General features: G+C 32.4%; 6 protein-coding genes across 6 annotated transcripts; 3 read left to right on the top strand and 3 right to left on the bottom strand.

Moving 5' to 3' along the window:
• Positions 1-4: 4 nt before the first annotated feature.
• Positions 5-776, bottom strand: EMC4 (ER membrane protein complex subunit 4). Its single transcript, XM_075821015.1, has 3 exons — positions 650-776; positions 324-589; positions 5-267 (listed from the first exon to the last, which is right to left on the bottom strand). The coding sequence occupies exons 1-3, from the start codon at positions 688-690 to the stop codon at positions 74-76; spliced, it is 501 nt and encodes a 166-aa protein (XP_075677130.1). The 5' UTR covers positions 691-776; the 3' UTR covers positions 5-73.
• LOC113792899 (neuroguidin) lies at positions 734-1884 on the top strand. The gene has a single exon (XM_027342857.2). The coding sequence runs from the start codon at positions 877-879 to the stop codon at positions 1798-1800; it is 924 nt and encodes a 307-aa protein (XP_027198658.2). The 5' UTR covers positions 734-876; the 3' UTR covers positions 1801-1884.
• On the bottom strand, positions 1801-4120 carry LOC113792893 (heat shock 70 kDa protein 1). Its single transcript, XM_027342851.2, has one exon. The coding sequence runs from the start codon at positions 3933-3935 to the stop codon at positions 1965-1967; it is 1971 nt and encodes a 656-aa protein (XP_027198652.2). The 5' UTR covers positions 3936-4120; the 3' UTR covers positions 1801-1964.
• Positions 4121-4248: 128 nt separating this feature from the next.
• LOC113792897 (GTPase Obg) lies at positions 4249-5700 on the top strand. The gene has a single exon (XM_027342854.2). It carries the CDS (start codon positions 4392-4394, stop codon positions 5682-5684), a length of 1293 nt encoding a protein of 430 aa, XP_027198655.2. The 5' UTR covers positions 4249-4391; the 3' UTR covers positions 5685-5700.
• A 109-nt stretch (positions 5701-5809) lies between these two features.
• Positions 5810-10799, top strand: Cpsf160 (cleavage and polyadenylation specificity factor subunit 1). The gene is made up of 2 exons (XM_027342850.2): positions 5810-10436; positions 10514-10799. Exons 1-2 carry the CDS (start codon positions 5940-5942, stop codon positions 10559-10561), a joined length of 4545 nt encoding a protein of 1514 aa, XP_027198651.2. The 5' UTR covers positions 5810-5939; the 3' UTR covers positions 10562-10799.
• Pop4 (ribonuclease P/MRP subunit POP4) lies at positions 10562-11425 on the bottom strand. The gene is made up of 3 exons (XM_027342859.2): positions 11312-11425; positions 10766-11263; positions 10562-10698 (listed from the first exon to the last, which is right to left on the bottom strand). Exons 1-3 carry the CDS (start codon positions 11325-11327, stop codon positions 10562-10564), a joined length of 651 nt encoding a protein of 216 aa, XP_027198660.2. The 5' UTR covers positions 11328-11425.
• Between the last annotated feature and the right edge of the window lie 29 nt (positions 11426-11454).

Below are 11454 nucleotides of genomic sequence, written 5' to 3'. Positions count from 1 at the left end.
CACGTTGTTTTTTCGGTTTTTATTTGCATTTTAAAAACATTATTAACACAAAATCAAATTATAAACACATAAATTAATTAGCAATACCACCACCGGAAAATTCGATTCTTTGAGGAGGTTCAACAAAATCCAACCAATCTGATGGATGTGTGGGAAGCAAACCCATCGATTTACATTTATAAAGTGCTAATGCGATCCCAGCCAAATTACCAATAATGTAGATCAATTTTTGCATGATTGCCTGGTTTCCTTCGATCAATTTGAATGCTATGAACAAAAATAAATATGAATGGATAATGAAAAAAAACAATGTTCAAACTTACTTTTATTGAAGCTAAATATAGCTTTAATTGGTCCCAGAAAAAGCATACCGACCATCATGATTGGCAATATTGATATGGAATTACCGGCCATGTACATGATGAAAAGATTCATTGGAATTTGTTTCAATGGTGCTAATGCTATCTCCCATGATTTTTTTACAACCAAATTATTATCCACTTCACGGCTACCTTCATTTTGAATATAACCATGATTGGAATTGTAACCAGGAGGTGAATATAAATCGGTTCGTTCACTTTTGTTATTCCTGAATATAAAAATAAATTTTAATTAAAAATTATTAATAAAATAGAGAATAATGACTAACTTTGTAAAACTAAGCGACCAACGATGTTTTTGTCTATTCATTTTGGAAATGATTAATGAAAAATAATTTGTAAAATAAACTGATTCATAAAACTCGGGTTTATATAAAAACAAATCCTAATACTACTCACCCATTCCATGCAGGTATAAATAGTTGATCAAGTAAAATTGACGCATGTTTTCATGTTGGCGTGAAATTCAACATTGATTAAAATTAAAGAATCAAAGATGGACGATGAGAATCCGATTTCTGAAACAAATCATCTTTTGAATACATTCCAAGAATCTTTAATTGATTGTGTATTAACATCAAAAAAGCTTTTGGATCGTTTAAAAAATGATGAATTTCGATCTGAATCTGGTATTTCTTTATTTGATTTGAAGAACCGAATATTTGTCAATTACTTGATCGATTTGACTGGTATTGTAAAACATCGATTAGTTGGCGAAAATAATGATGAAACTCGAGAAAGATTAGCAGAGGAAAGGGTTGTGCTAGAGAAGATACAACCATTGGAAGAAAAACTTAAATATCAAGTTGATAATTTGATGAAAACAATGAACAGTAATCGAATGCAAATAGAAAACAATCCATTGAATGCTCGGCCAACTTTTTCTTTTGATATCGAAGATGAAAATAAATCCGAAAGTGATCAAGATGAAACAAAAGAAAGTGAAAGCGAAAAAAAATCAAATAAAGAACCTCAAGTTGATCGCAATAAAAATCAAGTTTATGTGCCACCTAGGTTAGCACAAATGAAATATGAAGATGAACAAGATCGTAAAAATCGAAATTTGGAACGTGCCAAAAAACGTGCTATGAACTGTTCAATAATAAACGAATTGCGAAAAGAGTTTGATGATGCACCCGAAGAAGAATTTGATGGATTAAATCGTAAATCGGGTATCGGAAAATTCCTAAATAGAAAGAAAAAATATGAAGAAGAACATTTTATCCGTTTGAATTTGACGAAACAACAGAAAGCTCAAGCTCGAAAATTAGCTACTGTCAATTCGATTGCCGATGATGTTACCAAGTTCGAAGACATTTCTGTTCTCAATATTGACAATTCTAATGACTTTACACCAGCCAAGAAAAAGTCAAAGAAATTTGTTAATAAAAATAATAAAAATAAAAAAAGACGAAAATGATTATTTTTTTCAAAAAAAATTTATTTAATTCAATAATAAAAAATTTATAATATTTTATACAATAAAATTATGACTAATACATTATTATGATGTTATGATATATTAATGAACTACGTGTCGAGATCATGCCAATTACTTTACATCTATTATTAATTTAGTTTAGATTAGTTAACTTCTTCGACTACTGGTCCATCGTTGTTCGAGTTGAATCCACCGTAGCCGGGATATGCGTTACTACCACAAGATCCATTAGAACCAGGAGCACCAGGATGTTGCTGTTGTTGTTGTTGGTAGATTTTCGTCATGATCGGGCGACAAGCACTTTCCAATTCTTTTTGTCGATGTTCGTATTCTTCTTTATCGGCCAATTGGTTCGAATCCAGCCATCGTAATGTTTCTTCCACTTTGTTCAAAACCGTTTTTCTGTCTTCTTCCGAAAGCTTCGATTTGATAGCTTCTTCTTCCATCGTCGATTTCAATTGGAATGCATAAGCTTCCAATTGGTTTTTGACTGAAATTCGTTCGCGTTGTCGTTCATCTTCTTCACGATATTGTTCAGCTTCATTAACCATTTTTTCAATATCGGCTTTCGACAAACGGCCTTTGTCATTAGTGATGGTGATTTTGTTCTGTCGACCTGTACTCTTATCGACTGCAGATACATTCAATATACCGTTTGCATCTACATCAAAGGTGACTTCAATTTGTGGAACACCTCTTGGTGCAGGTGGAATTCCAGTCAGATCGAACGTGCCAAGGCGGTTGTTATCTTTGGTCATTGCTCGTTCACCTTCATAAACTTGAATAGTGACAGCAGGCTGATTGTCGGCATAGGTGGTGAATGTTTGCGTTTGTTTAGTCGGTATGGTAGTGTTTCGTTTGATCAAAGTGGTCATTACTCCACCAGCAGTTTCAATACCCAATGATAATGGTGCGACGTCAAGCAATAGCAAATCTTTAACATTATTAGAAGTATCGCCTGTCAATATAGCGGCTTGAACAGCAGCACCATAAGCGACAGCTTCATCTGGATTGATGGATTTGTTGAGTTCTTTACCGTTGAAGAAATCGGACAATAATTTCTGAATCTTTGGAATTCGAGTTGAACCACCGACCAATACGATTTCATCGATTTTAGATTTATCCAATTTGGCATCTCGAAGAGCTTTTTCGACCGGTTCTAATGTTGATCGGAACAAGTCTGAACAAAGTTCTTCAAATCGTGCTCGAGTGATCGTAGAATAGAAATCGGTTCCTTCATGCAATGAATCGATTTCGATCGTTGTTTGAGTTGATGATGATAATGTTCGTTTAGCACGTTCACAAGCTGTTCGTAGACGTCGCAATGCTCGTTTGTTCGACATGATGTCTTTGCCGAATTTTCGTTTGAATTCTTGAACAAAATGGTTTACCAAACGATTATCAAAGTCTTCACCACCAAGATGAGTATCACCTGCAGTTGATTTAACTTCAAATATTCCGTTGTCGATGGTCAATACCGAGACATCGAATGTTCCACCACCAAGATCGAATATAAGAACATTCTTTTCGCCACCACCTTTTTTATCGAGTCCATATGCAATAGCTGCTGCAGTCGGTTCGTTGATGATTCGCAATACATTCAATCCAGCAATCACTCCAGCATCTTTGGTCGCTTGTCGTTGAGAGTCGTTGAAGTAAGCCGGTACAGTGATTACAGCATCGGTAACTTTCTGGCCAAGATATGCTTCAGCCGTTTCCTTCATCTTGGTTAATACCATAGCAGAAACTTCTTCGGGCCAAAATCGTTTTTGTTCACCTTTAAATTCGACTTCAATCTTCGGCTTTCCAGATTCACTAACAACTTTGAATGGCCAATGTTTCATATCCGATTTGACAGATGATTCATCAAATCGTCGACCAATCAAACGTTTAGCATCGAAAATGGTATTGGCTGGATTCATGGCAACTTGATTCTTAGCAGCATCACCAATTAAACGTTCGGTATCGGTGAAGGCAACATAGCTGGGTGTTGTTCGGTTGCCTTGATCATTGGCGATGATTTCGACGGAACCATTCTGAAATACACCAACACAAGAATATGTGGTACCTAAATCGATACCAATAGCTGGGGCTTTCGATGTTTTTGATGGCATTTTCGTTGATTACAAATAAACACTAGTAATATCAGATAAAAAATCGTAGCAATAGTAATGTGAAATAGCGTTGAAAATAAAGAGAAATTGTAAATTTCGCGTTGTTTGTAAGAGATTTGAATCGTTTTAATTTTTCAAGTCAATTGAGTTGCTGTAGCCGATCGTCGTCGGGGTTTATATACTCGCGGCCGATCGCGACTATTTCCACTTGGATTCATCTCGTAAACTCTGTAACAGTAAAGAAAAGGCGGGATCTTTGTCGTATGTTGTAGTGGTTACGAGAATAGTGGAGAATGTTCGAGATTTTTCTCCAAACTTATCCAAACGTCTATTTCATTCGATTTTTTCCATTCATTTTGTACGAGATTTTTCTCGAAACGATCAGAAATATCTATTTCATTCATCTATTCTGTTCGAGATTTTTCTCGTATATTCTAGCCACATGTGATATTGCATATGGCCCAATATTGTATTGCTAAGAAAAAAATGTCATTAATTTCACATGTTCGTAAACGTATTATTTTGAATAGATTTGTTTCCGTTATTGATTTATCATTGAATGTTAATAATTCCATAACAACCGAATCATTTATTCATTCGAATTCATCAAATTTAAAATTATCTAAACAAATTAAAACGGAAAATTATCAACAAAATGTTGAAAAATATTCACCAGCCGCTCCATTAAGATCATTGAAGAAAAAATCTTCAAATGATAATTATGCAACAGAATTTATTGATTATAAATATGTTCATGTACAAGGTGGAAAAGGTGGTGATGGTATGATTTGTTTTCTTCAATTATGGTCTAATCCACAAGCCGGTCCAAGTGGTGGAGATGGTGGTCATGGTGGTCATGTTATTTTTGAAGCATCAAAAAATACTAAATCATTGAATCATATTAAATCTAAATATACGGGTGAACAAGGAGAAAATGGAATGCGAAAAGATATGTTCGGAAAAAATGCTCAACATTTGATCATATCAGTGCCAATTGGAACACTAGTCAAAAATGCTCAAACAGGTCAAATTGTGGCCGATTTATATTGTGATCAGATGAAATTTTTAGCTGCTAAAGGTGGAAGTGGTGGAAAGGGTAATCATTATTTTTTAAGCAATAAAAATCGACATCCAAATGTAGCTGAAATTGGAGCACAAGGTGAAAATAATAAATGGATTCTTGAGATGAAAATTATTGCCCATGCTGGTTTAGTTGGATTTCCAAATGCTGGAAAATCAACCTTATTAAGTGCATTATCTCGTGCTCGACCAAAAGTTGCTAGCTATCCATTTACAACATTAAAACCATCGGTTGGTATTGTACAATATGAAGATATGGAACAATTATCTATCGCTGATCTACCGGGCATCATACCAGAAGCTCATTGTAATAAAGGTTTAGGATTGGATTTTCTCAAACACATTGAACGTTGTGTATGTCTTTTCTTTGTCATCGATATGTCCGTTGATAATCCATTTGAACAATTAAGAATTCTTATGAATGAATTAGATCTTTATAAAAGTGAACTATTACAAAAACCTATTACAATCATTGCCAACAAAATGGATATGGATGATTCACATATGAAATTGAAAATATTTCAAAAAAATTTAGATACAAATAATTTAACACATTTAAAAGTTATTCCAGTATCGGGAAAATATGGAAATAATTTAACTGAATTATTAATTCATTTTAGAGAATTATATGATTCACAAAATCTTAATAATCAAAATAATGATGAATAAATTCTCAGGAACAAAAAAAAAAAAAAAAAGATTCGAATTAAAAATATTTTCAATTACAAAGTACTGCCATCTAATGGCAATTTGGTTTAATTTTGGAAAATCATCTGTTGTTTTTTTAGCATGCATGCTGCTATAACCAAATGATATACCGCCGATTATTATTGACTCAAAATGATAATTTAGCGATTATGAATATTTTATGATTTTTTTAAAAATTTTCTGGTTTATTTAGTTTTTTCCCACCCAAAAAAAGAAATGTATGCAGTTTGCAAGACAATTCATCCATCCACTCAGGTGGAACATTCCATATGTTGTCATTTTTATAATTATTCGGAAAAAAATCTAATTACCGCTGGTTTGAATCAACTTAAAGTTTATCGTCTGATCAATGTTCAAATTGTATCGAAAAATGTTAATGATCCTATCACCAGAAATATTCATCATTCTGAAGATATTGATGATTTGTCCGATAATATTAAACTCGAATGTCTACAAACGTTTACGTTGAATGCCAACATTGAATCATTAAATTCTGTTTCATTTTTAGCCGCCAATCGTGATTGTCTTCTATTAGCATTTAATGATGCAAAACTTTCAGTGGTCGAATATGATCCTAACACACATGATCTCAAAACTATATCGATGCATTATTTTGAAGATGATGATATGAGATCTGGTTATACTACTCATGTTCGACCTCCATTGGTTCGTGTTGATCCAGAAAATCGATGTGCTGCCATGTTAGTGTATAATAAAAACATCTTAATCATACCTTTCCGTAAGGATGTTGTCGTCGAAGATAATCAAGATTCATTGTTTCTATCAAGTCTGAACAGTCAAAATACTCCATCTATGAACCAAAAAAAATTACCAGTATTACCATCATACAAATTGATATTGAATCCAGAACAATATGGAGTCAATATAACGAATGTGCTTGACATACAATTTTTACATAACTATTATGAGCCAACACTGATGATACTTTATGAACCGGTACAAACATGGCCCGGTAGGATAGCCGTCCGACAAGATACCGTTTCGATGATCACTCTATCATTGGATGTTCATCAACGAGTTCATCCTCATATATGGTCTATGAATAATCTTCCATTTAATACATTCGCTGCCTTACCGATTCCGAAACCAATTGGCGGTGTGTTAATATCTGCCACAAATGCTTTAATACATTTAAATCAAGGTCTTCCACCTTACGGTATATCATTGAATGGCTTCAACGATAGCAATACTTCATTTCCATTGAAAACACAAGATGATGTTATCATTTCGTTAGACTGTTGTCAGGCTACATTTATTTCGAATAATAAAATTTTGCTAAGCTTAAAAAATGGAGAATTATATGTTTTGAAACTTTATAACGATATGACTAGAAGTGTTCGAACATTCAATTTCATTCATATTGCATCATCCGTCATAGCAACTTCTATTGTAAAATGTGATGAAGGTTTCTATTTTATTGGATCTCGTTTAAGCCATTCATTGCTTATTCAATATGATGAAAAAACAGATATGAATAATACGGAAATATCTTCTTCTACACGATTTACTTATCAGAATGGTAATGGTAATGGAAATTTAATGATCATTCCTGAATATAATGAAAATATTCAATCTGAAGATGAATATCTTTATGGTGATGATTGGTGTAATAATCAACAATCAAAAAGATCTAATTTAGATGATCGATCAGTGGAAGAGTTTTTAGATTCGAATGAAAAACATGAAGGAAATGTTAACGAAGAACAAAGTATGAATTCAGATAAGGAAGAGATTGAAAATATAAATGATGAAAATCCTACTCAAAGTTTATTACGAATTCATCATAAATCAATTGAACAACATAATTTATCTTGTTCATTAAAATTATGCGATATTATCTATAATATTGGTCCTTGTGGTAATGTTTGTATTGGTGAACCAAACATGGCTTTGGAAAATATGGCCAGTCAGCAAGATATTCATGTTGAAATTGTTACCACTTCAGGTTATTTTCAAACCGGTGGTGTTTCAGTACTACAACGTTCGATCAAACCACAGATTGAAACTAGTTTCAAATTACCCGGATGTTATGATTGTTGGACAGCATATAGTTCGAATCTATATTATTCGGATAACGATGCTATGGTTCATAAATATTTGATTATCACACAAGAAGATTCTACATTAGTTTTTCAAATTGGTCAAGAAATTAATGAACTTGATCAAAGTGGTTTCATCACACAAAGTCCTACTATTTTTGCCGGCAATATTGGTGATAATAAATATATTCTACAAGTATGTGCCCGAAGTGTTCGTTTGTTGGATGGTACACGTGAGCTTCAACATTTTCCCATCGATATTGGATCTCCATTAGTTCATGTTTCTACTGCAGATCCTTATGCTGTTATTATTTCGGAAAAAGGTTTGATCATTATGTTGAGACTAAAAATTGATTTAGTAAAAAGTACCGCTCGTTTGGTTGTGCTTAAACCGGATCTTTCAACAGCTAAATCTCGTATTGTTTCACATTGTATCTATAAAGATGTTAGCGGTTTATTCACTACACAAACCAAAATAACCGAATCGATAAATTCGAAAAAATCCACAATCGTAAAACAAAAAAATTCAGCTCCACCTTTGACCTCTACAATTTCAACACTATCATCCGCAACAACAATAGATGAAGAAGATGAACTATTATATGGAAATTCGATGGCTAGTTTTTTAAATAACAATAACGATTGTCAAAATCAAAATGATCAACATATGATGAATGATGATAATGAAGAAAAATATGATGATGATGATGCCAAAATTACGATTATAACAAAAACCGAACCTACATATTGGCTTTTTATTGTACGAGAAAATGGTGTTCTTGAAATTTATAATCTTCCAGAATTTAAATTGGTTTATTTGATAAAAAATTTTCCATTAGGATTACGCGTACTTGTAGACAGTATTCAAACAACAGATCATTCATATCAAAATCAAACCGATATGTTAACAATGCCGATTACCAAAGAAATTCTTGTCTGTGGTATGGGTCTACAAAATAGTCATCCATATTTGTTTGCTCGTTTTGATGAAGATTTTTTCATTTATGAAATATTTTCATATTATGAATCACAAGTTGAAAATCATTTAAAAATACGATTCAAAAAAATTGGTTCTCATCTTCAATTTGTTAAATTGCCAAAATTTTATGAAAATAATAATGTTAACCAAAATTATTTGTACGAAAATCGATCATGGTTACGATCGTTTACCAATATCGGTGGATTTTCGGGAGTTTTTCTTTGTGGTCCATATCCTTGTTGGTTTTTTATGACTTATCGTGGTGAATTAAGAACGCATAGTATGGAAATTGATGGTGCAATCAGTTCGTTTGCCATGTTCAACAATGTCAATTGTCCAAATGGTTATCTGTATTTCAATGATAATGAAGAATTGAGATTTTCAACTCTTGCAAATCGTTATGAATTAGATTCATATTGGCCTTGCAAACATATTCCAATCAATCGTACTGTTCATTATGTAAATTATCATCCTGAAAGTAAGACTTATGCTATTGTTACAAGTCGTTTAATCGATATAACAAAAATCGTTCGAATTGGTGGTGAAGAGAAAGACTATGATTTTATTGAAACCGATTCTCGTTACATACATTGTAAAACGGAACAATTTGAACTTCAATTATTATCACCAGTCAATTGGACAATCATTCCGGGAACTTTAGTTCAATTCGATGAATGGGAACATATAACTTCATTGAAAACCGTAATGTTAGCTTCCGAAGGTACTAGTTCAGGTCTTAAAGGATACATAGCTGTAAGCACAAATTATAGCTATGGTGAAGATGTGACCAATCGTGGAAGAATTTGGATATTTGACATAATTGAAGTAGTTCCAGAACCTGGCAAACCATTGACCAAAAATAAAATTAAAATTGTCTATTGTAAGGAACAAAAAGGTCCTGTTACTGTCATTTGCCAGGTTTGTGGTTATCTTTTATCAGCTATTGGACAAAAAATTTATATCTGGCAACTTAAAGAATCACAATTGATTGGTATTGCTTTCATAGATACACAGATCTATGTTCATGCTGCAATATCGTTGAAAAATTTGATATTGGTTAGTGATGTTTATAAATCTATTTCGTTGTTACGATATCAGGAAGAAACACGAACATTATCGCTTGTCAGTCGTGATCATCGATCTTTACAAGTGTATGCATGTGAATATTTGATCGACAATAGTCAAATGTGTTTTGTAGTATCAGATGTAAACAAAAATATCATATTATATGCATATCAGCCTGATCAATTGGAAAGTATTGGCGGTACACGTTTGATTAGACGTGGTGATTTTCATCTTGGATCATTTATCAATTCATTTTTTCGAATTCGTTGTCGTATACAATCGAAAAATATTGATAATCGTTTAAAACAGACTTATCTTCGACGACATATTACAACGTTTGCAACATTAGATGGCAGTATTGGTTATTTGCTACCGGTTCCTGAAAAAACATATAGACGTTTGTTGATGTTACAAAATTTACTTACTACAAATATTCAACATATTGCTGGCCTAAATCCAAAAGCATTCCGAATGATCAAGATGAGAAAAATGGATCTTATGAATCCTAGCAAAAATATTCTCGATGGTGATCTTCTCTATAAATATGTACACCTATCTTTGAATGAAAAATTTGAGATTGCCAAAAAGATTGGTACCTCAGCCAAACAGGTATGGAAAAAGAATAAAATGATTGAAAGACATATTTGATTTTGAAATAATTTTTTTTTTATTTTTTATTTTTACAGATTATCGATGATTTACAAGAAATTCATTCGATTACCGCTCATTTCTAATCATAAATCATAAATCAAATTCATTTTGGGTTTAGCTTTCGAACGATTGAAACTGGACATCATTATATTATAACCATTGATTTTGTATAATCTATTTCCATGTTTGAAGGCAAAAATTGTTCCACATTTTGGAATTTCTATGTAAATTAAAAATTATAGGTTTTTAAATTGAATTTTTCGTATTATATAAAAAAATAAAATTACCCAACAATCGATTTTGATTGTTTAAAATTCGAAATGTATTTTTTGATTCTTGTACCATGTAGCCTTTGATGCCAATAACCGAAGGATTTTTGGAGGAACAAACTAGAAGATAGGCTCCATGTAGATCAATTCGTGCTAATTTCAATTCATCAGATTTAGTTTTTACTTCTTCCAACACTGAATCCAGATATGAATGCCAAAGTTGATTGATGGCCTTAAATTTTTTGAAATCTAATTGATCTTTACTTAAATCAAACAAAGCTCTTCTCTGTTTAGAATTCAGACATTTTTTGTCCGCTTGACGAGAACATGAAGATTTATTCTGCTCAATAGTTTCGTATAAAGAATAAACTTTATATTTGAAATCATCACTTTGATCTTTTTTTGGAATCCAATCGTATAATGTTTCTTCAGGTTTTTTGCTACTCGTTCCTGGTTCAATACCGATCAGATGGCTAATATCACAGATTTCTTTCGGTAACGAGGAAAATATTTTCGCTAAAAGAAAGACAATGAGAATTTGAAAAATTTATCTGCAAATCTTACCTGAATCACTACTCATTTTTGGAATATTTTTTTGAGATTTGCATGCATGCAAGTTTTTTCGATCATAATTTTTGCAAACGTTGTTTATGAATTTTACCCATACTTGTCATGTGCTCCAATTGGAATTAAAAATTAAGAAAAAT

This window comes from Dermatophagoides pteronyssinus, unplaced genomic scaffold, assembly GCF_027571235.1.
Source record: "Dermatophagoides pteronyssinus isolate colony J.1.1.1.1 unplaced genomic scaffold, Derpt_VIB-CSIC_2022.12 sq0001, whole genome shotgun sequence".
Lineage (NCBI taxonomy): Eukaryota > Metazoa > Arthropoda > Arachnida > Sarcoptiformes > Pyroglyphidae > Dermatophagoides > Dermatophagoides pteronyssinus.
Note: the sequence above shows the minus strand (reverse complement) of the source record. Positions and strands in the feature narration are given on the sequence as shown.

Bases quoted from the DNA above. Each gene is read 5' to 3' on its own strand.
- EMC4 (XM_075821015.1), bottom strand. From the start codon at position 690: ATGAATAGACAAAAACATCGTTGGTCGCTTAGTTTTACAAA. The intron at 590-649 runs GTTAGTCATTAT...TTTTATATTCAG, and splicing joins TGGTCGCTTAGTTTTACAAA to GAATAACAAAAGTGAACGAA. The intron at 268-323 runs GTAAGTTTGAAC...TTTTGTTCATAG, and splicing joins TATATTTAGCTTCAATAAAA to CATTCAAATTGATCGAAGGA.
- LOC113792899 (XM_027342857.2), top strand. From the start codon at position 877: ATGGACGATGAGAATCCGATTTCTGAAACAAATCATCTTTTGAATACA.
- LOC113792893 (XM_027342851.2), bottom strand. From the start codon at position 3,935: ATGCCATCAAAAACATCGAAAGCCCCAGCTATTGGTATCGATTTAGGT.
- LOC113792897 (XM_027342854.2), top strand. From the start codon at position 4,392: ATGGCCCAATATTGTATTGCTAAGAAAAAAATGTCATTAATTTCACAT.
- Cpsf160 (XM_027342850.2), top strand. From the start codon at position 5,940: ATGTATGCAGTTTGCAAGACAATTCATCCATCCACTCAGGTGGAACAT. The intron at 10,437-10,513 runs GTATGGAAAAAG...TTATTTTTACAG, and splicing joins TTGGTACCTCAGCCAAACAG to ATTATCGATGATTTACAAGA.
- Pop4 (XM_027342859.2), bottom strand. The intron at 10,699-10,765 runs GTAATTTTATTT...TAATTTACATAG, and splicing joins CAATCAAAATCGATTGTTGG to AAATTCCAAAATGTGGAACA.